At 41.7% G+C, this 26,011-nt stretch overlaps 2 protein-coding genes across 5 annotated transcripts in view; one reads left to right on the plus strand and one right to left on the minus strand.

Annotated features, from left to right (window-relative positions):
* Positions 1–569: 569 nt before the first annotated feature.
* On the plus strand, positions 570–16,392 carry Fuca2 (alpha-L-fucosidase 2). Of its 4 annotated transcripts, none has more exons than XM_028779217.1 (8): positions 570–1,094; positions 2,671–2,858; positions 6,615–6,954; positions 8,050–8,260; positions 8,516–8,706; positions 10,971–11,079; positions 12,704–12,871; positions 16,199–16,392. In XM_028779217.1, exons 1-7 carry the CDS (start codon positions 814–816, stop codon positions 12,842–12,844), a joined length of 1,461 nt encoding a protein of 486 aa, XP_028635050.1. In that variant the 5' UTR covers positions 570–813; the 3' UTR covers positions 12,845–12,871; positions 16,199–16,392. The 4 variants fall into 4 exon arrangements, with proteins under 4 accessions (XP_028635050.1, XP_028635049.1, XP_028635048.1 ...); XM_028779216.1 differs by having other exon boundaries at positions 16,203–16,392; XM_028779215.1 differs by lacking the exon at positions 16,199–16,392 and adding an exon at positions 13,805–14,327.
* Positions 16,393–22,283: 5,891 nt separating this feature from the next.
* The window catches only part of Pex3 (peroxisomal biogenesis factor 3), a 32,615-nt gene continuing 28,887 nt past the window's right edge, over positions 22,284–26,011 (minus strand). The window contains exons 11-12 of the mRNA XM_028779249.1: positions 25,633–25,729; positions 22,284–23,115 (exon numbers count right to left, since the gene is read on the minus strand). Of these exons, the coding sequence (XP_028635082.1) occupies positions 23,032–23,115; positions 25,633–25,729 (181 nt within the window). The 3' untranslated portion in view covers positions 22,284–23,031. The remainder of the gene's footprint in view (positions 23,116–25,632; positions 25,730–26,011) is intronic.

Consider the following 26,011-nt stretch of genomic DNA (forward strand, 5'->3'; position numbering starts at 1 on the left):
TTTTATTAGGTGCTAGGGGGATCGAAGCCAGGGCTTACTGCATGCCAGGCAAACACTCAACCAACCCAGCAGGTTAAGTTGCTCCTTAGATGCAAATTTCTTAAATGTACATTCTACTCAGATTTCCTTGTTTCCTAATGCAGTTTCTCAGAAAAGTTTGTTCCACTAGATATCAAAGTCAGAAATACCAAGAGCCTGAGTAGAAATGCAAAAATCTTAACCCCAACCCAGATTGGCTAAACCTAAAATTTGGGATTTTATTTGCTTCAAATTCGACATTGGCAGAGGCAGACTCAAAAGCTCCATGGGAACTGCTTCAAAAGCTCTGGGCCAGGAGTAGCCCACGAGGTTCCTGTCTTAGGCTCCAATCCCACGGTAGGGCATACAGCTCTGACATACAGCCACCAAGGCCTGGCTGACCTCTTGAATGGTTTCTGTTGGGAATCCCGCGGGCGCGCGGGCGGGCGGGCGGGCGGGCGGGCGGGGGGGGGGAAGGGGAGGGAGAAAGCGAACTTGGTCAAAGGTCATTTAGGTTTTTTGTCTCACGGAAGACAAACGGCGTCTTGGCTAAATAGATCAGATCTGACTGGGAAACAGGACCAAGGGCTGTTAAAAATGCCGAGGCTGGGCAGAAACTGACTTCCTTGGTTGTGCACCTGAGAAATGCAACCTTCTTGAGGCCCTTAGGCAACCAGAGCACATTAGAGCTCCCAGCCACTCCCTACTCCAGACCGCAGCGGTCATCTGACCAAGCCAGTCTTGGTCAGGTGACAGAAGCAGAGCACACTTAGCAGAAGACGGAAGCCCAGCGCTATGCAGCCTCTGACAGAGGAGGTCCCCGGCTTTCCTGGTGACTTGCAGTTCCCCGAGGACCCCAGGCTGGCGCGCATGCGCCTGGGGCTCCTGATGGTACTGCCGCTGCTGCTACTACTCCTGACACCGCTGTGCGGGGCCAGGAGAGCCCCTCGCTATGACCCCACGTGGGAGTCTCTGGACAGCCGCCCGCTGCCAGCCTGGTTCGACCAGGCCAAGTTCGGCATCTTCATCCACTGGGGAGTGTTCTCCGTGCCCAGCTTTGGTAGTGAATGGTTCTGGTAAGTGCATACACACACACTAGCCTTTGTGTCTCCCATGCAGTGACAGTCAGCAGTAGCCAGCCCACTTGGCACAAGTGCTCCCGGCTTGTCACTGTTTTGATCAAGGATCGGTTTGCACTTCCAGATGTTGAATACAGAGTTTCTTGTCTGAGTGTGTCCTCCAGCATCAACACGGGATATGTGTGCTCATCAACACGGGATATGTGTGCTCATCGGAGTTCTTAGGCTCTCTGCAGGTGAGCCTCCCTACAGGGCATATAGCTCATTGGCAATGCCTGTGTGATTAAGAGAGTACCAGTTCCAGAATTTTAAAATTCCCAAAGAGGCTGGTGAAATGTCTCAGTGGTTAGAGCCCATACTGCTTGTGATGGTTTGTATAAACTCGACCCAGGGAGTGGCACTATTAGAAGGTGTGGCCCTGTTGGAGTAGATGTAGCCTTGTTGGAGTAGGTGTGTTTCTGTGGGTGTGGGCTTTAAGACCCTTGTCCTAGCTGCCTGGAAGTCAGTATTCAGCTAGCAGCCTTCAGATGAAGATGTAGAACTCTCAGCTCCTTCTGCACCATGCCTGCCTGGATGCTGCCATGCTTTCTACCTTGATGATAATGGACAGAACCTGTAAGCCAGCCCCAATTAAATGTTGCCCTTTAAGAGTTGCCTTGGTCATGAAGTCTGTTTACATTGACACTCTGCTCTTGTAGAGGACCCTAGTCTGACTCCTAGCAACCACACTGGGGACTCACAACCATCTGGTTCCAGGGGAAGTTCTTGCTCCTAAACGCCTCCCTCACATGCACACGCCCACACACAAACACACATGTAACTAAACGTAAAATAAGAAAGCATCAAAAACCCAAAGCAGATAAAAGGGACAATAATAGAGGTGTATTACCTCATATTATCTTCATAGTCACATGATGGCAGACAGGTAACATAAACTTGGTTCAATTTTTAACTATTCCTAACTGGAAAGCCAGCTTCTCTCTCCATTAGAAGACCCCAGAATCTGTCTGATCCCCCAGTCAATATGGGTTATGGTGATTGACACTTTGGAAGTATGAATGTGACTTTGGGTCCCATAGAGGACAGGCTGCTACTTGCAGCCTGTGAGGTCTTTGAATCTAATCTCAGGCAGGCAAAGGCAGTGCTGACTGTGGGATTTGCTCAGCCTATGGAAATGCTTCCCCTGTCTAACCAAAATCTTTCTGTTAATGAATAGGACGGATGCGTGTTATGTTTTAGGCATGTTGTCTTGTCTTGAAATCTTTGCTCCTTAGTTCCACAGTGAGCTAATATGTGAAGGCAAAGATGGCCTCATGACTTAAAGTGAGGAATTAGGAGAGTTGGTGGCTGGGTTATCAGAGGACTTCACAAAGGAAAACGTAGAGACTATGGCCATTTTGCATAAACTGTCCTTAGTGCAAAGTCACACTGATAGAGAGAAGGGGAAAGAATCTATCCATAATCTGCATACCTGGCTGGGGGTGGGGGGTGGCGTTACTGGGTGAACCCAGGAATTAATTACTTCAAGCATTTGTATTTGTGTGGTCATGTGGTCTTTCTTTTTCTGCCACAGGTGGTATTGGCAAAAGGAGAAGAGACCCAAGTTTGTGGACTTTATGAACAATAATTATCCGCCTGGTTTTAAGTATGAAGATTTTGGAATGTTATTTACAGCCAAGTATTTTAATGCAAACCAGTGGGTAGATATTCTCCAGGCCTCTGGTGCCAAATATATGGTCTTAACTTCCAAACATCACGAAGGTAAGTGTGGCACATAGGATACATGCTGCCAATGACTAGGGAATGTAAGGTCGGTTTTTTGGGTGGAGACATTAAAGCAAGGGCATCTGGTGAAACCAGGCTTCTCAGAATACCCATAGGTGGAGATTAACAAATGTTTCCACTTTAAGATCCACATATTCCACTTAAGTTGGGAAGCATTATGGATCCAGACAGCTAGTACCACAGAATGAGAGGAAAGATGGGCACAATTTTTATGTACACGTGTAAACACTTATGGTGGTTTGAGTATGCTTAGCCCATGGAAAGTGGCACTATTAGGTGGTGTTGCCTTTTTGGAGGAAGTGTATCCCTGTGGGGGTGGGCTTTGAGGACCTGTGTCAGGCTCCTCCCAGTGCAGAGGAGTCCCCTCCTGGCTGCCTTTGGATCAAGATGTAGAACTCTGGACTCCTCCAGTACCGTCTGCCTACAGGCTGCCATGCTTCTCACCATGATGACAATGGACTGAACCTCTGAAACTGTAAGCTAGACCCAATGAAGTGTTTTCTTTTCAAGACTTGTCTTGGTCACAATGTCTCTTCACAGCAATGAAACCCTAACTTTGACATCATTTAAATAAATTACTAGATTTATTTAAAGCAGCTTGAAGAGACCGAATATAGTGAGTATAGTATATACTATTTCTATGTCTATCTATCTATCTATCTATCTATCTATCTATCTATCTATCTATCTGGTATATAGTGAGTATAGTATAGTTGTACTTTCCTTTCTGTTCTTTCACTTCTTCCTCTTTCCTTCCTTCCTTCCTTCCTTCCTTCCTTCCTTCCTTCCTTCCTTCCTTCCTTTCTTTCTTTCTTTCTTTCTTTCTTTCTTTCTTTCTTTCTTTCTTTCTTTCTTTCTGTGTGTTGTTGTTGTTTTGAAACAGGGTTTCTCTGTGTAGCCCTGGCTGTCCATGAATTCACTCTGTAGACCAGGCTGGCCTTGAACTCAGAGTTTCAACTTCTTCTGCCTCCTGAGTTCTGGGATTAAAGCTGTGTGTCACCACTGCCCTGCTGCCTATCTGTTCTTTAATGCATTCTTCAAAAACATCATGGGGCTTATGCTGCCTTAGTCTTGATTCCCACAAGTCGGCTGTGCTTTGTGCATACCTTTTAGATACGAAAGTAGTGGTTAAGTTGCTACTGATGGAAGAAGACAGAAGCCTCAAAGGAAAAGAGTTAGAGTTTTATAATAGTGCCCAGAAACATCAAAAGAATTTAAGGTAGCACAAAAATTCTGTATCAATAGGATGTTCTGCTAGAACTACCCAGTGTCCATAAGACCAGAGAAGCCCTGGCTAGTGCTATCTCAGATTAACATGAATGTATTAGGTAGTTTCCTTTGCATGATCTTCCTTATCTTGAAAAGTTGTCTTATATTCTTCAGGGGTAGGAAGGAGGCAGGAGAAATGAACTCAAACCAAAAATCTGCAATCACCTTAAATATTTTCCCAGTTGGCCACAGTCTGATAGCTGCCCAATTTCCCCTGATGGGAGTGTGTCGGATCACTGCTGTCTAGGAACTTTTCCCCTCTCTGACACAACGTGAGTTCATGAAAAAGAAAGCTCATATACCTTTAGACCGATGGTTTCCCCCTTCCTAATGCTGTGGCCCATGAATACACTTTCTCATGTTGTGCTGACCTACAACCATAAAATTATTTTGTTACTTTGTAACTGTAATTTCGCTACTGTTATGAATCGTAATGTAATGTATGATATGCAGGATATCTGATCAGCAACACCTCAGGGTCTTGGCCCACAGGTTGAGAATGGTTGCTCTAGATTCTGATACCAGAGGATGAAGACGGCATGTATTTCTGTTCAAGGACCTGTGCTGCCAAAGTTTACTCTGCTTTCAGAAAATGTACTGCTGGCTGCCGCCACGGGGAGAATCACTGTGCTCTCACTGTGGGTGATGTACTGACATGAAGAGCCAAGGAGTTGCCATACCGCCCTATTGGGTTGAGCAATTTTGAGGCAGAAGTGGGCCTTAAATACTCACAGTGCCTTCAAGCTTCCCACGGACATCCTTAGAGAAAGTGTGAGGCGTTTGAGGAAGTTCTCATAATGAATTTAAAGAGTGGTTCAATCCTCAGGCTCGTCCAGACATGAGAGTAAAGTGAGCAGCTATGGTGTCTGGCAAGCATCTATCCTTCAAATGCTTTAAGGCTAATGAAACAGTGACAGAGTTTCTAACGGCCCAAGGCACAAGCTGAAATTTCTGTGGATTTTATACTGCCTCTTCAGCCTCTCAGTTTATATATCTCTTCTAGTATTTTATATAGAATGAAGAGCCAATGCCTGTTGAAATAGGAATCATTCCAAAGTGGTTGTGTAATGCTCTGTGTTGCTTTCCTTACCCTTTCAGTTGTTAGGATGGTTAATATTGGGGGATTTTATTTTCCCTGATGCAAAGAGACAACATGAACAAGGTAATTAATTTAATCAGGGCTGGCCGTCTTAGTTACGGTTTTACTGCTGTGAACAGGCACCATGACCAAGGCAAGTCTTATAAAGGACATTTAATTGGGGCTGGCTTACAGGTTCAGAGGTTCAGTCCATTATCATCAAGGCAGGAGCATGGCAATGTCCGGGCAGGCATGGTGCAGGAGCAGCTGAGAGTTCTACATCTTCATCTGAAGGCTGCTAGCAGAACACTGACTTCCAGGCAGCTAGGGTGAGGATCTTAACCCATGCCCACAGTGACACACCTACTCCAACAAGACCACGCCTTCTAATAGTGCCACTCCCTGGGCCAAGCATATACAAACCATCACACTGCTTATGGTTTCAGAGGTTCAGTCCATTATCATCATGGCAGGAAACATGGCAGCATGCAGGCAGACGTGGTGCTAGAAGAATGGAGAGTTCTACGTCTTGATGAGGAGGCAACCAGAAGTAGACTCTCTTCTGCAGACAGCCAGGAGGAGGTTGTGATTCCACACAGTGTGGTGCTTTAGCACAGGAGACCTTAAAGCAGGGATGCACTTCCTCTCTCAAGGCCACACCTATTCCAACAAAGCCTCCCCTCTTATAGTGTCACTACCCATGGGCCAAGCATATTGAAATCTCCGTAATGAGGGAGACAAAAAGTAGAGGACTACTGGGAAATAGCATATCTTCTCTCTCTCTCCACTTCAATTAATGATCGAGTCACAAGAGATTTACTCCCTGTCCTTGTGAGTATTCTGAGAATCATATTGTAAGGAAACTCATCCAATCGATAGACCCAATGACTCAGAATCCCACATGCGAATCCCACAGATGTTGTATCTTAGGTCTTTGTGCCAAAAAGTAGAGATCATTGCTCAGTGTGATGGATGGATGTGGAAGGTGTCCTCCTCTTGCCGATGACTATTGTTGACTGTATATTTTGCTTTAGATGCTAGGCTAACAATCAGCTGGTGGGTGTAGCCAGAAACACTACAGACACCATGACACTATGCTGTTCCCCAAGAACCTCAGCTTCTGTAACTGGAGATGGAGTGTGAAGCTTTTACAATCATCCTGAAACATTGAAAACCTCCAATCTCACATTACTTACAATTACTTATATTCCCGTTGGTTTGTCCAGATGAGTACAAGACAGAATGCAGAGTGGGTCAAGAAACAGTTGTTTGGGGAAGCAGTGAATTGTAGGTTCATTTTGAATTGTTTTGATGTTCTCTTGGGTTGAAATTTGTCAGCGTCAAGGTGGTAACACTTCTGAGGGTTGTCTGCTGTCCTTTTCCAGGCTTTACTCTGTGGGGCTCAGAGCATTCTTGGAATTGGAATGCAGTCGATGAGGGGCCGAAGAGGGACATTGTCAAGGAGCTTGAGGTGGCCGTGAGGAACAGGAGTGACTTGCACTTTGGTCTGTACTATTCTCTTTTTGAATGGTTCCACCCACTCTTCCTGGAGGATAATTCCAGCTCATTCCAAAAGCAGCGATTTCCCATTTCTAAGACGTTGCCTGAGCTCTATGAGTTGGTGAACAAGTACCAGCCTGAAGTTCTGTGGTCAGACGGGGATGGGGACGCGCCGGATCACTACTGGAACAGTACTGGCTTCTTAGCCTGGCTGTATAATGAAAGGTCCGTACATGTCTATGCACCTGTACTTAAACACTCCTACTGTGTATATAAGCATTTACATTCCTGTGGTTGTATGCTCATTTGTGCTGTGGAAGGACCAACTCATTATAAGCCATGCTTATTAGCTTGGTCAGTATTTAGTAGAAATGATCAGAAATATGTGAAATACTGCCAAAATGATTTTGTAATCAATTTAACAATCCCAGGATCAAGACATGACTGGGACAAACTGCTTTAATTTGTAAGTCAAAATGCCCCCTGTACTTGGAGTCCCTGTTCTCTCTACTGGATCCACCAGACATAAGAAATTGAGGAGTGCCGGGCAGTGGTGGCACACGCCTTTAATCCCAGCACTTGGGATTGGGAGGCAGAGACAGGTGGATTTCTGAGTTCGAGGCCAGCTTGGTCTATAGTGTGTGTTCCAGGACAGCCAGGGCTATACAGAGAAACCCTGCCTCGAAAAACCAAAACCAAAAAAAAAAAAGAAAGAAAGAAAGAAAGAAAGAAAGAAAGAAAGAAAGAAAAAAGAAAGAAAGAAAGAAAGAAAAGAAAAAGGAAAAAAGATGAGAAAAGAAAAAGAAATTGGGGAGTGTATTTTACATGATGTCAACACTCAATTTTTTCAGAGATTTTCCAGTAGGAGGCGCCAATCATAGGACAAGGACCTATAAGGATATTTAGTCCTTGGCAGTGAGGGGTGGGGAATGGGGGACGGAATGGAACACGACTTGTCTTGAGTATGAATTCAGCTTAGGCTACCATTCGCACCGTAAGAGTGGGAGCTTGCAGTAGCAGTATAGTGTTCTCACACACGCCATGCTGCCACCTCCAGACTCTGGGTTTTATACCGGTTATCTGCACTAAAACAATAGTGAAGGAATTCACTCTTCAGAGAGGCTGAGTAATTTGCGGCAGGCCTAGAAGCTGGAATGTGAGTTGAGACTCCAATCATCACAGGTCTACTTGGCTTTAGAAACAGAGCCTTTCTGCTTTCTTACAGTCATTTGTCGGAAGTGGGTGGATCTGTTTGTGGTGACATTGCCCTCTGTCTCAAGAATGCTCTCTCTTGAAGGGAAACTGCCCTTTTCATTTCAGCCCAGTTCGGGACACAGTAGTCACCAATGATCGATGGGGAGCCGGTTCTATCTGCAAACATGGTGGCTACTATACTTGCAGTGATCGATATAATCCAGGACATCTCTTGCCACACAAATGGGAAAACTGCATGACAATAGATAAGCTTTCCTGGGGCTACAGGCGGGAAGCTGAAATTGGTGATTATTTTACAATTGAAGAATTGGTGAAGGTACAGTAAAATATGTTGTGGGGCTATTATTCTGGAATGTTCTTATAATGAGGGGGTTACAGGATTTTTTTTTCCTTACAATTGGAATTGTGTAGTGCCACAAACTCTCAACATCATCCTCTGTGGGTTTTTTTTCCTATGAAATTATGTGTGTGTGTAATATATTATATTTATATATTGATTCAACTTTTTCTATTAAAAACTATTCTTAATTTTTCTCTATTTCAAATTGTATTATTTATTTATTTATTTTAGCAACTTGTGGAAACAGTCGCATGTGGAGGAAATCTTCTGATGAATATTGGTCCCACCGTAGATGGCATCATCCCTGTCATTTTTGAGGAACGATTAAGGCAAATGGGAACCTGGCTGAAAGTCAACGGGGAAGCTATTTATGGAACACACAGTTGGAGGTCTCAGAATGACACTGTCACTCCTGACGTGTGGTAAGTTTTCCTGCTTAACAAGAACTGTTTGATAGAGGAAAGCTCTCAGTATCTGAGCTATATATATAAATAGAGAGAGAGCAGGATAAAAAGAGGGACTGGCTTACTGCTGCATGACTGCACATGTTCCAACTTGACTCAAATACAAAGAGGAGGAATAAGAATAAGCATGTTATTGAACATAATGTTTATTGAGTTAATCTGCTTAAATAATGCCTAGATATCCCCCTCGTCATGTGTACTATTTAACTAAATCGCCTGTTACAAAATTGAAAGACATTTAGATACTGAAGGTTACCGTGGGGTTAGCGTAGAGCAGACTAGTGTTTCATCACTAGTACATTTTCTAGTTTTGGCGATGTTATATTCCACCAAATTGGCAAGCAAGAGATTCCCTAAGGGCAAAGTAAACAGTAAATTAACGTTAGCCAATAGAGGATTTTTGAAAAAAACGGTAAAATAGAAGTACTATCTGCTCCTGCAGAGACACAAGCTGTGGTGGAAAGGTGTGCATGATGGTGGAGAAACACCAGAAATGATATTTAATGTCACATTAAAGAGCTGCAGGTGAAATGCAAATGAAAACCACAGCCAGAAAACACCTCACGTCCTTTAGATTAACTCCTCTTTTAAAAAGGGCAGCCGATGATCTTGGAGAGATTGAAACTCCAGGGTCGTGAGAATGCCAAATATCAGCAGATGTGACTGGCAGTGTGTCAGTCCCTAAAAACATTAAAACAGAATCACTCCGCTACCCAACAATTCCACCTCTGAGGATATATGCAAAAGAATGATACCAGAAGAACTATATCCCCAGACACTTACAACGTGAGAGCATGGAGTCCACTTATAGACAGTTAAGCTAAATGGGTGTGCATACACATTATGTATATTATTCAGCTCTGAAAAGGAAGGTGGTGTAGTTAAAATTAATTCTGAGTTTCTACCCCACATTTGGTCATTTAGATCCCAGATAAAGGACACAAAACCTTTATATTTATAATAAGCCTTTAAAACACCATAGCTAGGCAGCTATCAACCCTCTAAGCTATTTTGTCTAGTTCCCTGTCAATAACCCTGAGATATAACTTACCATGTTTTGTCTGGGCCTCTCTTACTCCAACTGACCAGGCCTTGTGGCCAGTTCTTATGATTTCTTACCCCTCTTCTCTGTCCTCTGTGTGTCGTCTCTTCTCAGAGCCCCAGCCCCAGGGGACCAAAACCCCACCTACCTCTCTTCTGCCCAGCTACAGGCTGTAGGACAAGGATCTCCTTATCCCTGAGGCAACCAGGTCTTGGGGGCCATCATTTAGCTTTACAGTACATAGCAACAGACCAAACCTCAACAGGAAGAAAATGCTGTGACTCAGATGAAATTTTTAGGAATTTGTGTGAAGTGAAATGGCCAGACACACAGAGACAAATATTATTGATGAGGTACCAAGAGTAGTCAAAATCATAGAGGCAGGAGCAAGGGGGAGGGAAGAATAGGGACTTGATTACGGGGTGTAGTGATCTGTTACTGCTATTAATTCCTGTGTGTTCTTTCTCCTTCCCATTCTTATACTCACTTGCAGAAGATTGGCTAAATCCAGCCGCAACTTTCTAAGGCACTGCTAAGTGTGACTACACCTGCAGTACAATGTCCAATTGGCTCACAGTTGGCTTTAAGCCCAGCCCTTGTTTTCTCCCTCACATCCCAAGTCCTCCCAGCACTTTATTTGTGTGATTGTCTACCTATTCTGTTTTAGCCTGAGCCACGGAAAAACAAGAATCATGTTTGGCTTTCTGTTGCGTCTCTAATAGTGAGCACACTATATGTCTGTAGGTGGGAAGCTATGCAGCTTCTGCTAGCTTATTTCTACACTCTGTTTTCAGCTCCATGTGAGCAATTTGAACAAAGATATTAGCTCATGAAGCCTCCACCCCACCCCAAACTTCCCTTTAGGCAGGTATGGCAGCATTCCTGTAATGCCAGTATTGAGGAGGAGAAGGCACCGGGGCTGTCCTGAGTTCCAGGCTCATTTGAGCTACAGATTAAGACTCTGGCACAAGACAGAGCAAAAAACAACTATTTTTAATACTGGAGGGCTGAAAAGGGGAGGCACTTTCCATACCACAGGGGAAAGAGGGTCTTTTTATTTTACTAGTGGTGATATTGTCAAGTATCTATAAAATAATTCCAGACATGATCAATAAATACGGACAAACATGGGATGTAACTTGTTACTATGCTGGGTTTTTGTTTGTTTGTTTCCAACCAGGTACACATCTAAGCCTGAGAAGAAATTAGTCTATGCTATTTTTCTTAAATGGCCCATCTCAGGAAAGCTGTTTCTTGACCAACCCATAGGTAGTCTTGGGGAAACAGAGGTAAGAATGAATTTTATCTTGACTGTTCCTTTAAATTGATGAGTAAAACATGTTGGGGGAGAACATAACTTGTTTTAACTTCTAAGGGAAACTTTCAGGTGAACGTCAATGTCATGTACCTAAGAAAAAAGTTACTTTTAAATGAACTTAGACAAGGCAAGGCTGGCAACTGTTTAGCCACAATATTTTGAAATTCTAAGAAAACTGAACTTGTAGGCTATAGTACCTCTACACATAGCAGTGTAAAATAGGCATTATTTCTCATAGTTACTGTGAGATTCAAGTTCATTCCATTCACCGAAAATGAGTTTTTCTAAGATCATTAATTGCCTCCCTGTCCTAGTTAGGGTTTCGCTGCTGTGAACAGACCCATGACCAAGGCAACTCTTACAAGGACTACATTTAATTGGGGCTGGCTTACAGGTTTATAGGTTCAGTCCGTTATCATCAAGGCAGGAGCATGGCAGCATCCAGGCAGGCATGGTGCAGGAGGAGCTGAGAGTTCTACATCTTCATGAAAGGCTGCTAGGAGAATACTGGCTTCCAGGCAGCTAGGACAAGGGTCTTAAAGCCCACACCCACAGTGACACACCTACTCCAACAAGGCCACACCTCCAAATCGTGCATTTCCTGGTCCAAGCATATACAAACCCCAACGCATTCCCCAACGCATCACCAAGGACACGTTGAATCAAAGAAAGATGTTATCATTCTTCTGTGATTATTTAAGGCTGTCATCAGCCCAAATGGAGTGTCCTGCAACGTATCTTGGGCCCTTTTCTAGAAGTGGATAATGTCTTTGGAGTGAACTGTTATGTTATTCTACTTGTATCTCCATTTCTCAGTTTAGTTCTAACACTTGAGGTTGACCAGGCTGAAAGGTGGGTTTCAAATTCAGTGTTAAAGCACAGCATCCTCACCTGGACATGGTAGTGTTAAAGCACAGCATCCACACCTGGACATGGTAGTGTTAAAGCACAGCATCCACACCTGGACATGGTAGTGTTAAAGCACAGCATCCACACCTGGACATGGTAGTGGTTTTGTTTTTTAAAATCTATGTCTTGCTTGGCATTAATGAATACAATTAGAATTTTGGGCTTTTGTGGTTTTCCATGTGATAAAGTGTTATGGTTCAAATAATCCTAGAGAATGCTCAGAACACTTGCGTGAACTCACTTAGAACGAGAAGACCAAGACTACAAAACAATCATAGCCGTCATTGGTTGAATTCATACACTACTGACCAGTGGATGTCACTGGAAAATCTGACAGTCGTGGCACCGGGGAGAAGGAAGTCGTTATTCTGTGTGTGATTACTGGGCAGGCCTGAACTGGACAAATTGCTCCCAGTTACTAAAAAAACAACCCTGCCGTCTCCCATCCTCTCTTCAAGCATTTCCCCCACTCTGGTTCTCCATTTTCCTTTCCCAGTCTGTGCACATGTTTGTTCATGTCTTGAGGGTGATGTGGGAACAAAGGGAGTAAGATGTAAAATGTGTGAGTGTTAAAGGTACAAATGGAGCCGTCTAGTACTTTTTAAGAAACTCTAACTCCTTAGCAAGTGGACATCACAGTGATGCATTTGGGAACGTTTGTACATTGTCCCTGTTTCTGATTACAGGTAGAACTACTAGGCCATGGCCGGCCACTGACTTGGACATCTTCAAAGCCAAATGGCATTATAGTGGAGTTGCCTCGGCTAAGTGTTCATCAGATGCCCTGTAAATGGGGATGGACTCTCGCACTAAGTAACGTGATTTAACCTGTAGCCGAGAGACATACGCTACAGGTACCTTTAACCAGGGGAAATGGCAGAGTTGTTTTTTAAGTAACACTAAAGAAATCAGGCTAAAAATGATACAAAACCTGAAGTCATTAGGCAATGCAGCCTCCTTTCTCTTTCTTCCTAAATTCTTTCCTAAATTATTGCTCGTGTTAACATTTGCCCATGCTTTCCTCCAATGTCTCTTCTTACTGAATCCATTTCACATGGCACTCACAGGTGGAAATCTTTTTTTTTTTGAGAGAAGCTAGAAACTGATGACACTATGGTCTGAATTTTCTCCCAACTCCTAGGCTTCTATTGAAGCCCTAATACCCTATGTGGCTGTATTTGGAAACAGAACCCTTAAGATGGTTAAGATTAAACCGTCATAGGACTAGCCCTAATTACAGAAGATTTGGTGTCTTGGAAGGGAGAGACAATAAAGATGCAAGAGCACAGGGGAAAGCTGTGTAAAGGAGGCAATCATCAGCAAGCCAAGGGGAAGAGTGCAGAAGAAACTGCGTCTCTCAAACTCCGTCATCATGGACTTCTGTCCTCCAGGACTGTGAGGAAACGTAACTTCCTGTTGTTGAAGCCATGTCTTTGGTCTCCCTCATACCCACATCACTCTTTTATTAAATCCTCATATGTAATGCAGACAGTGTGTAATGAATTTGACTAGATATATGTGTCCAATGAATTCCATAATTATCTTATCATTTATAAAGCTTCTATTTGCTGTAGACATTTTGAAACACAAGTCACTGCCTAGATCACCACTATTATTTGATAATATTTTCATATATATTCTTCCAATTTGGGGACAGAAAGAGATTTGAGATTGGAGGCGTAGGATTACTTAATAAGGGCTAAAACTCAGGTTGCAAACCTAGTTGAAAATTGGGAAGGTGTCAAGAACTTCTTTTCTGTTCTTTTCATGAAACACAACGACCAAAGCAATATACAAGAAGAAGAGTTTATCTTGGCTTACAGTGCCAGAGGGTTCTATGAGAGTCAGTCTATCATAGTATGAAGATATAGTAGCAGGCGGACACAGCAACTGGAGACCACCACATCCTCAACTGCTAGCATGAGGCAGAGAGTAAACTGGGTAGGGTAAGCATTATACCTATGGTTCTCAACCTTCCTAATGTTGTGACCCTTTAGTATATAGTTCCTGTTGACGTGAGCTCCCCTCACCATAAAATTATTTTCATATGTATAATTTAGCTACTGTTATGAATTGCAATGTAAATATTTTTGGAGATAGAGGTTTGCCGGGGGTCGAGACCCTCAAGTTGAGAACCACTGCTCTATTCTATCAATGCCTACCGGCCCTGTGGTATATGTCCTCCAGGAAGGCTGCGTCACCCAACCCTTCCCAAATAGTGCCACCAGCTGAAGATGACGTGTTCAAATATGTGAATCTATGGAGGATTTTTCTCATCCAAATTCAAAAAAAAAAATCTCTACTTAGATCTTTGTCTTAGTTTCTTTTCTGTTGCTGTGACAAAACACTGTGAGCAAGGCAGCTTATAAGAGAAAGAGAGTTTAACTGGGCTTGTGGTTACAAAGGACTGGAGTCTATGGTGGCCTAGTAAAGGTGTGGAGGTAGGTGGCCAGAACAGTTGCTGAGAGCTCACATATGGATCCATATGCAGTGGGCAGAGAAACACCAGGGAAGGCTCCTGACGCACCTCCTCCAGCAAGGTAGCACCTCCTAATCCTCCCCAAACTTCCATCAAATGAGAACCAAGTATTCAAACACATTAGCCTATGGGAGCCAGTCTCATTCAAACTACTACTATGTTCCTGTAAAATGAGCTAAAAATAATAGTGACTCTGATATAAGTTTAAAGAAAAATCAGTTAAAGAACTCATTCCCAAAAGGTGTTCAACATGGTCAAATGTGACGATGTACACCTGTATTCCCAGCACTAGAGAGGGTCATAAGTTCAAGGCCAGCATGTGGTAAATAGGCACACAGACCATCTTAAACAAAACAAATATTTATAAATGGTCATATCTTTTTTGTTATATTATGTATTCAAATTCATTGTTCAAAAAAAAATTTAAGGCTGGGCAATGTTAGCTCATGCCTTTAATCCCAGTACTTAGGGGGCAGAGGCAGGCAGATCTCTGAGTTCAAGGTCAGCCTGGTCTACAGAGCAAGTTACAAGACAGCCAGGGCTACACAGAGAAACAGTATTGAAAAACCAAAAATAAATAAACAAACAAACAAATAAATAAATATTTTAAGTAGAGCGTAAATAAAATACCATTCACTATATGTATCTACTAAAATCTCTCTTTAAGGTGGGATATTTTAAGAAATTACCCATTACTAAAGACCTTGCAACTATCAAGACTGGACTCAAAATTTTGGGGCTCAAGCAATCTTACTGCCAAAGTCTTCAAGCAGCAGGGAATACAGATGTGCACCACTACACCTGGCTGATAATATCAACTATTCAAAACTATGTCAAAATATTCAAGGGGAAAAATATTTCAGTTAGTTCTAAATCTCAATATTTTATTAGAGAGCCATTATGTATACGTTTAAATTATCAAATTCTACACCAAGAAAACACACACAAAAATTCTTTTTAATTTTTTCTTTTCATTAATTTATTTATTTACTTTACATCTGATCACTGAAACTAAATAAGGCAGTCTATTTAGGGGAATGGGGTCCTCAGGCAGGCAACAGAATCAGGGAGAGTCTCCCACTCCAGTTGTTGGGGGACCTGCATGAAGACTAAGCTGCACATCTCTCATAAATGTGTGAGGGGGGCGGGGTGGGATGGGCCTAGGTCCAGCCCATGTTTATTCTTTGATTGGTGAAAAAACATAAAATTTTAAAAAGGAAGAAAGTCAAACAAAATCCAAAGCAGTATTGTAAGAATCTTTGACACACCTGTTAAGTCATCTGTTTAAGAAAGTGTTTTAGAGAGGAAAAAAAAATGTGAATTGCTTAAATTCTTAGTTTTCTTTTCTTTACTCAATACAGTTGAAAGTAAAAGGAGAAAATAAGATGTCTAAAGCAAATCTTATACAGCGTTTAGCTAATGAGTAGCTGTATTAGTTACTTCCGTATTGCTGGGATTAAACACCAAACAAAAAAAACCAATGTAAGGATACAGTCACCATGGTGAGGCCTGTACATCTGGGGTGTGAGACAGCTGGTTACATTGGATCTACAAATGAGGCTGAGAAGTGAAGGTTTGGCCAACATTTCTTTCTCTCTCTCTCCCTTTCTCCGTCTCCCTCTCTCTCCTTTTTCCCATTTCCCTCCCTCCCTCCCTTCCTTCCTTCCTTCCTTCCTTCCTTCCTTCCTTCCTTCCTTCCCAGTCAGACCCAGAACATGGAATGATGTTACCTACCTAGTTTTTGTACTACAGTTGATCCTCTCTGTAAATGACCTCACAGGTATGTTCATAGGCATTCCTGTAGGCTGGTCCAAACCCAGTTAGCTTGACAAGGAAAAGTAACCATAACAGTACCTCATAACTTGAAACACAAATAAATACATTATGTTAACCCTATCACTCCAGCCCTTGTCCTCTGTTGTATGACAAAACTTGTCCTGCTACATGTGTGCTACACATGTCTACTAATCCCAGATGGGAAATAAGTGTTGCGGCTCTGAGGGGCAAGGGTTCCCCAAACGGAAGCATTGCAGCTCCAAAAGGTATCCTGGCAGTCGAGAGCCCAAGAGTTCCATGAAGTCAACTGCACAAGAAACCTCACATAAGACATTTATTAGAAAAGACATGAGAGGGTGGCTCCCTCTGTTTCAGCTAGAAACAGGGAACTAAGCAGGAATCTGACTTATATAGAGTTTCTTGGAAGGAGAGTTTTCTAGGGTGGAGATTTCCAGGGTTGGTGAGATTTCAAGTCCTGCCCTTGGGGTAACCCCAGGGATTGGTGGAGCTTCAAGTTCAGGGATTGATGGGTTTTCAAATTTCTTAAGCTTGGACCTTTGCCATACACTCATGACAGGCCAAAGTATGTATACTACTAAAGTCTGACTTGGTGAACCAGTGAGTTTTACTGGAATTATAGGAGTGTGGGTGAGAAGTAACATACAAGAGCAAAAGTGACTCAAGGATAGCTTCATCATCAAGGCCACTCCTGAAGGGACTCTAGCCCACTTGAGCATATGGTTCTGGCAGGCCTTGCCCTTCTCCCATATTTCCTCTGCCTTGCTGAAAACTATTAGATTACATTCCTAAAGCTCCAAAAGGTCTGCTCCCTTATTGTCCACTTCCTCCTCCTGAGGCTGGACCACCAAGGTCCAGCAATCAAAAGCCCCCTTTGGCTCACCGAATTAACGTGCCCAATTAAAATTAAACACCTCATCCTAACACAGGTTTCCCCCTTTACCTTTATAAAGTGCCATCGGCCTATGGGCCACATCTGTCTGTATGTCTCTTCTTTATCTAGAAGCAGTCCTTTGCTCCCCAGGATAAATAACTCCACCCTCTTTCCCTTGTTCCGTTTTCCTTCTTTCTCACAGCAATATCCCACACCCTGGTACCAACTTCTGTCTTAGGGTTTTACTGCTGTGAACAGACACCATGACCAAGGCAACTCCTAATAAGGACAACATTTAATTAGGGCTGTCTTAGAGAGGTTCAGCCCATTATCATCACAGTGGGACCATGGCAGCATCCAGGCAGGCATGGGGCTGGAGGAGTTGAGAGTTCTTCATCTTCATCTGAAGGCTGCTAATAGAATACTGACTTCCAGGCAGCTAGGATGAGGGTTTTAAAGCCCACACCCACAGTGGCACACCTACTCCAACAGGGCCATACCTCCTAATAGTGCCCCTCACTGGCCCAACATATACAAATCATCACAATATTGCTTAACTATGAAGTATTCTATAATTAAAACCCAAGTTACAAATAAAGAACATTCCTACTTCAAAAGTGATAAACGATATGCTTGGGACATACAGTGAGGAAAGACTGGGTCAGAGCAAGACCAGAACTCAGGAGAACCACCAGTCCTAAAGCACCTGAAGATTTTAATATCATCATGTGGGCTCCAACAGCCTTGGCTAGCCTTACTCGTGAAGTTTCAGCACATGTAAGGCCGTCTCTTAGGCTGGGTCTACTCTGTAGCTTTCCTCAGTGGATGTCTCATGATCCTGACATCTCTGACATCTTGGGAGTCTCCATTACCAGTAAGCCTTTACTTTTACAGCCTCAAGCAATGCTCTTCAGTGGCCCTTACAGGGTCTTTTTGAAAGAAATCCAACACTGCCGTATGTTGCCAGGTCTCAGAAGTGCAAGCCTCCATGATCCCCTAACTTTTGCATTTTACATATTTGGAAAATTATATGGATACTGCTATTGCTTCCTCTAGAACTAGTCTGGCTTCTTTCTGCCACATCAGGGCTGGCCTCTGCTCACTGTGGTAGCAGAATCTGAGGAAGCACTTCCCTAGGAGGTTGTGTGAAGCCTTTTACTGTCATTCTAAGCTTAGACCCTTACCTTTCAAATTTAATGTACACTTTCACAAGTTGGAGTCCTTGAACAATTTACTATTACTGTTAGCAGCACAGAGAGGTTTCTCTTGGATATTGTAAATCTCTTGACAATTGAGGTTGCTTTCCTCAGACCCTCTTGTCTGAAGCTTGAAACTAACTGTTCTCCTCACTAAAGTGATTTTTTTGTTTATCATTCTGCTTTCAGAGCAGCAAGCAATGAGTGACTGAGTAGCAGTTACAATGCCTTAAGATTTTCTTGGCCATACTTCATTACATTAATCCCACTGGGTGAGAAGAAGACCACTGCTACAATTGGGCCATATTTGAAGCAAGCTTGATTTTATTGGAGTGTACCAGGAGCTGGCCAGCAACTGCCTCCTAAGTCCAGTTAAAGAGGGCAGCCCTGAATCCAATATCTTGGGTTCCTTGTAAGGAGTAAAAATCACGAGTAGTTGTAAAGCAGGTTTACAGAAGACAGACAATGGGGCAATAAGGAAATACAGAAAAATAGCCAAAGACAAAACAAAAAAACAAACAATCCCACCATATGATTAGGGAGGGTCAGGAAAGGTCAGGGAGAGTCGGGGAGAGTCAGAGAGGGTCAGAAAGGGTCAAGGAGGGTCAGGGAGGGCCAGGGAGGGCCAGGGAGGGCCAGGAAGGGCCAGGGTCTAAAAAACAAGTCAAGGTCATGGGTTAGGGCAGGTCAGGCTCCAGGAAACAGACTTAAAAACAGCAACTCAGCTCTTACAGTAAATGGAAATTTATTTTAAACAATACAGCATAATGATGGCTGCCTTCAAAATGGAGTCAGGCAGGTTCCTCAGTTACTTTCTACTTTCACTTCAGTTCCATTTTCACGAACCAAGAGGAAACCAGCCAAGGGTTGTTTTGTTTCCAAAAAATCTCCATTCTCCCTGAAGCCTTGTGAACTGGGACGTCACTATACTCGTCTTGGCATTCTACTTTTCTGAATTCCCACTAGATTAAGCCCTGCCTATGCATGCCTTTATCTAGTGTTTCTTTAGCAGGAAGCTCCAGACTCTACTACATGCCCCCACAGACCAGCTCTGAAGGTCTGTGAACCACACTATTTGGTACACATTTTCCATATTACTTATTGCCTTGCTTTGACAAAATACCTAATGAAGGCAACTTAAGAAAAGGTCTATTTTCCACCCATTGTATCACTTCTATTCAGTCTGGGATTCCAACCTATGAAATGGAGCTACCTACATTGGGGTGAATCTTTTCACTGTAGCACTCAAGGCCAAAAATGCATCTTGGCAATTGAAATCTAGTTGACAATGAAAATTAGCCATCACAAAAGCTTTGAGAGAGGCACATTATATGTCTCAGCATTCAGGGGGGCTGACACTGGCTGTACTGCCAGTAACTAGACTACATAATAAAAATGTGTGAGCATCTAAATTCAAATCTATTTAGGGTATATTTTGTTTCCATGCGAAATGTACTATATTTGTGCCTATATACACTATAAGTATTCAAAAATCACTAAAGCATATTATTAGGATCATCTGTGGTATGAAAGACAAGAATTATTGGGATAATTAAAAATCAGTATCAGGTAACAGTATTGGTCCTACAATTCATCTTTCCCTTAGAGTTGTCTTGTTTGAATTTCAGTTGGTTTTTACATGTATTGTCTAAATATTGAAGGCAAACCAAACTAGATTACTGGGTTAAATAAAATAGAAACTGATGTTGACTTTACCATTCTAAATGTATGGGTTCATCTCAGTTTCTTATTAATGCCATACAGAGGTGACTAGGGCTGTCTAAAAGGTCAGCTTGTTCAAATACCTATGAATTAGAAAAAACTTCACTCTACTTTTGTTAAGTAAAAAACGTTACTAGATAAGAATTTGTCATCCTTATCTCCAAGCAAAATAAACGCCCTTCTCAGATTTACACACCTATAAAAAGTCTATTTATTATGTCTGGAAGGGGAAACGCGTAGAAGCAACAATGTCCATTCAAACAACCCACTAATTAGCTAATGCTCATTTCCTGCTGACTGATAGCTAGGATAAGCAAGGGTTTCCAGTGAATGGCACACCTTTCAGTTCCATTCCTATGTGGTATGTATCAAACCTCTGTTATGTGGGAGTAATGGGCTGAATATGTCCATCTCTTGAACCTCCAAAATGTGCTCTTAAATGTGAAGTCTTAATTAATGTAATTAAGTTTTGAAAGGAGCTCATGTTGCATGGGGGATGGACACTTACACCATAGGAAAGGACACAGACACATAATTAGGGTTCTATTTCTTAAAAAAGTACCCCTGGAATCTGAAGGTGAGCAAAGAACAAAAGGATTTCCCTTAGAGCCTTCCGAGGGAGTATAGTCTTGCTGACACCTTGGTTTTAGATTTCAGAGTAGTATTAATATATATATATTTGGTGTTTCAAGTAATTCAGTTAACAATAATTTGCTATGGCAGCCCTAGGAGACTAATAATACAAATCAATTCTGCCAGTGGAACATTTCATTGCCTTTATTGTATAAGCTAATGATGGAGAGTGCAGTTTTCTTGACAGCTATGTTGGATACTGTGGAATAACTAGATAAAAGTGTTGCCTTAAAAAAAATACTGTTGGATCAACATGAATATCTCTGAACTAAAAGATGGGGAAGTCTAACACAACCTACATGGATGCTGCATGTGATTTTTACCAGAAAGGCAATAGAGAACATCTCTCAGTAGAGTTACAGGAAAGGGTATGTGTAATTACTACTAAGGAACAGAGATACACCCTGAAAAGTGACACAAGGCCTAGATCCTATGGGAAACAATAACTAAGAATGTTTAGATTTTTAAGTTAAAATGTCTAAGGCTTTATGATAGACTGTTTTAGATCAATTTCTAACCAAACTGTTTCAGACAAGAGGGTTCTAGCACTATTAGGAGCAAATCAGTACTATGAAGTGTCATTAACTTGAAATGCATAGGTCATTTCACTGCTATTGAACCTTGCCACCTCATCAATGCCCTTGACTCTGTAGGTGCTGATGACTCCAGGTGATAATTTTCTGCTGAACAATTTTCTTCTGACAAGGCTATACCTGTGTGATGTCAACATTTCTCTGAAATCCTGGGCATTTTTGGATGAGATGCATGGCCTATTCCATATATTTATAATTAGGGTTCTATTTCTTTAAAAAATAAAGTACAATCAGAATCTAAAAGTGAGCAAAGATTTCCTCAGAGCCTTCAGAGGGAGCATAGTCCTGCTGACACCTTGGTTTTAGATTTCACAGCAGAATTTAAAAAAAAAAAAGGATTTTTGGTATTTTAAGTAATCCAGTTAATAGTAATTTACTATGGCATCTCTAGGAGACTAATACAAATCAATTCTGTCAGTGGAGTATGTGTGTGTGTGTGTGTGTGTATGTATGTATGTATGTATGTATGTGTGTGTTCCAAAAGGCAATTTCTTTCTTTCTCAGAAGTGACAGTATCAGGATATCTTATCGAATGTTAAAAATAAGTGTGTCTCTTCTGACCTCTTTCTTTATACATGGCTGTCTTGTTACAGACCTTAGCCTAACTTTACAAAGAAAGACATTTACAATCCACTTTCTACCATCTCCTATTTAGCTATATTGTTTAATGTGGCAAGGACATAAAACTATGTTCTAAGAACAATCTATTACCAGATATAGTGAATCCATTGCTGACACGTGATTTGGTCAGTTCTGCCTTAATGCCCTTCTAAATGAAGAACCACAGGTAAGGTAGAGACAAGAGATAATTTATTTTTATTTACAATTTTTCTGAAAAAAAAAGTTATACGAAAGCACCAACTATATACCAGTTAAAACTTTAAACTAGCATGCTCTTTAAAAAAAAAACAGCAAAAATATTACTAAAGAACAAATAAGTTAATGGTTAAAAAGTATTAACTAAACAAAGCTATATTTTATTAAAATAGTTTATTGCAACAAGTTATACTCAAAATCAATACAAAGTTATTAAATTTATACACAAATGAATAAATCTCTGTAGTTATTAATAATTGTCAGTAAACAACGTAACATTAGCCTGAAAATCTATATGCAACCTCCTGAGGGTTGCTAACAAAGCTTTAGCAAATGCTGCAAATAAATACCGAAGAAACAACAGTGAAGAAAAGAAATAGGAGTTAAATCCACTGATTTCCAGATGGCAAGCCCTCTGGCCGGTATGTGTGAGCCAATCACATGTGCCTTCTAAGGGTGGCTGGAGAGAATCTGGCTTGCTCTTGCTCACTTCAGAGTCCAGGAAACTTCATAATTAGTTAAACATCCTAATTTCAGAGTCCACACATCCTAGATCTACTTTTCAAGACGTATTTCCCCTCATTCTATGGGTGAAAGGACAGCACATTCCATTCCATGTACGTATAAAAGTACCTATTGGTTTGGATCAGCTATCCAGACGGTAAGAACTCATGATTGATCCTGATGTAATCTGTGCACCAGTTAGATACACCTGATGAAGTAGACTGCTGATTAAAAATACAGTAAGGTGCTAAATGAATCTACTTCATTATGAAATGAAGACTTTGCTTAAGAATATATTTTATTAGGCATTTGGTTGCAAATTGTCACTCTAGGTATAGGTGATTTATTCAGAGTGCTTTTTAATGTAGATGACCCCGCTTTAGTTTCTCTGGAAAGAAGACAGTCATTTCTCCAGTTGTTGGGGGGTACTAAACGCTTCGTACACATTAGCAGCAAAGTCTTTCACTTGCTCCATCATCAGCAGATCCTGGAAACAATGATGACAGCACAGTTTGTTAGAGGGTGTGAAATTCATCTCTACAAGGCAATGCATCTGTCTTGAAGCTTTGTGTACTTAGGAACAAGGAGAAGCTAAGGAAAGGAATGCTTTTCTTATACTAAATCATAGAAAATACTGCCCAGTTTCTTATTTCTAGAAAATATAGCAAATAATTCATATATATATATATATATATATATATATATACATACACACACAGTATATGTCTATTTTACATGAACACATATACACAAACCACACACGTATACTTTATAGCAAAGGTTCTCAATGTCCTGATGGTGAATATAAAGCTGTGGGAAGAAACCACCTTTTGTTTTAACTAAAATCTCATGTTTCCTTTAAGCAGGATCACAGGCCTCAAATTGCATCAATATTAAATGAGAAAAGGGAATTTGTCTTCAATGTAAACCAGACTCTTTAAAATGCTTATGACAGCTGTGGAAGTTAACAGAACTTCTGTTATATCTTGTCAGTTTAGAAAGAAGCAACATTGCTAGCTCCTAAATTTTCTTTTAACTGTATTTTGAAAACTATAAAAGTGTTTTCATTTAAAATGATGGGAAGTGAACTCAGGAGGCCCTGGGGAGTGGGAAGGTCTGGTGGGGTAGGGGTTGGGGAAGTGGGGACATCCTCATGGAGACAGTGGGGGTAGTGGGGGTGGGGTAGGTATGAGATGTGGAACAGTCAGAGGGTAGACCAGGAAGGGGACAAAATCTGGAGTGTAAAAACAAAGGTTAAATAAAATTTAAAAAAACAAGTTTTTTGTTTTTTTTTTCCTGTGGGTGTTTGTTCCCTGGAAGCTGCCTCTGCACTTCTGCACTACAGCAGCAATGCATCTCACACATGCATGGGCCTCCTACAAGTGTAAACGGACATCAGTACGCAGATGCTAAGGTGTGCTTGCTTGGATTTGGCACAGGTCTTGGTGTGTCCCACACCGGCCTTGGCTAGGCACTCCTGCCCCAGCCTCTGGGTGCCAGGGTTACTGATGTGCGTTGTCACACCCAGCTGCTGCTTATATTATTTTATTGCATAATGAAAAATACATAAATGTCTTAAGCTTAGAGATTTTTCCATAACTAAAAACCAAAACACAAGCAGGGCCCACTGGAGTCCCTGGCTGTCTCCACCCTGAACTACTCACACAAGTAAACAAACAAAAAAACTATATTTACCATTAAATGGAATCTACCCTACAAAGCCCAACACACCTTTACTAAATCAAGCTGGTGGTTACTAACTCACTGTTCTCGTGTGGGTATGGAGCTGCCTGCTACAGTCACGTGTTTATGTGTTTAGTATGCTTCTACACCTGACTGGCCGGGTACTCTATTAGAAAAATTGTCTTGCCAGTGCTCTGCAACCATTTACACTGTGGAGTGAGTTACCGGACCTGGCCTTCACACGAGTGATTTTCCTGTTGGTTTTATTTTTTCATTGCCTCTGTAGTTTTCTCCTCAATTAAAAAACAAACAAACAAACCAACAAACAACACAGTTTGATGCTACATGCAGCCAACAAAAATGTACACATCAAGATAGTTATGTCCCTAAATTCAGGGGCAGTACTATGCTTTTATCTTTACTATTATCTTGCAATTGATTCTGTGTGGGTTTAGGTTTTTTATTTCCATAGGAATCAAACTTTCCCCTCATCTTCTTGGACTCCTGAAGTCATGTCTATAAATCCTAATGAAGCACTGACCAAAAGCAAGTTTCTTGAGCGGTTGGACTGAATATCTGAAGATGACCATGTCAAAGGAGTTCCAGCCTTCACTACCATGGATCCATCTGCTGTTTGGTAAAGCCCATGGGCCCTTACTCAAAATCATGCCTACAAATGCAGACAATAAAACTTACCTTTTTGGTTTGATTATCGGTTATATGGGTTTAAATTCAAATGCAATGTACAAAATTACGTAAGCCTTCAAGCTGTGGCTGCTTGTAGGATTGTGAAAGGCAGCCTGATTTCTAGTTGAGCTAGGTTTGAAACCCTGGTGACTCAGCAGGAGACCCCACAGGGTCCCCTGCAAGGGATGGTAGGCATTTGCCATGCTCCCAGACTCCAGGCTTCTGACATAAGGCTGCAGTCCTCCATAGATTTGTATCTTTTAGTCACATAGGGCAACGCCCCCTAGCCCTTCCACAGGTAGAAGGTATGACCACAGGCCTCAAGACAGATCTCCATAATAATGAAGTACCTAAAGGCCAGAGGGCCTTAGCCAATGAAGCATTCCTTCCCAGACCCTCCTCCCTGCAAAAGGTATTTAACCTCAGGCCCACCCTGAGGAAACGGGGTACAGTTTTCATGTACTTTCCGTCATGACAATAAACATCTGTCAAGCATTGCTACTCACGTGGGCACACTACCACTCGGAATATGGTTGCAAGCTCTATTTTAAACAAATGGTCGCAGCAGGAAGTCTACTTTTGATTTGGAAACAGCCATGAACACAGCTTGTTTTCAGGTACGCTTCTCACTTACCTGCACAAAATGACTAGGTGTCTCACTGCAAACTGAATGGATCTGTCCGTTCACTATGGGAATTATCTTAGCTAAAGGCAGGCTGACACTGGACAGGCTGAAAACAAATTACCAGCAGTTATTTTCTGAAATTATACACAGGCATTTAACAGTATACACATATCACTGAAGAATACTTATAGAAATAAATGAATAGAAAACCAAAACATAACTTCCCCATCTAAAAATACCAGCTATAGTTGATTCTATGGATATTTTCTTCTGGCAATTTTTTTTATTTTCATATTTTTATTCTTTTCAACTTACAACTCTACCATATTTTTGTCATAAGAACCTCTATGCTTTCTACATCTCTTTCTGTTGTTTTCAATAACAAGGT

Source organism: Grammomys surdaster, unplaced genomic scaffold, assembly GCF_004785775.1.
Source record: "Grammomys surdaster isolate TR1022 unplaced genomic scaffold, NIH_TR_1.0 348, whole genome shotgun sequence".
Classification (NCBI taxonomy): domain Eukaryota; kingdom Metazoa; phylum Chordata; class Mammalia; order Rodentia; family Muridae; genus Grammomys; species Grammomys surdaster.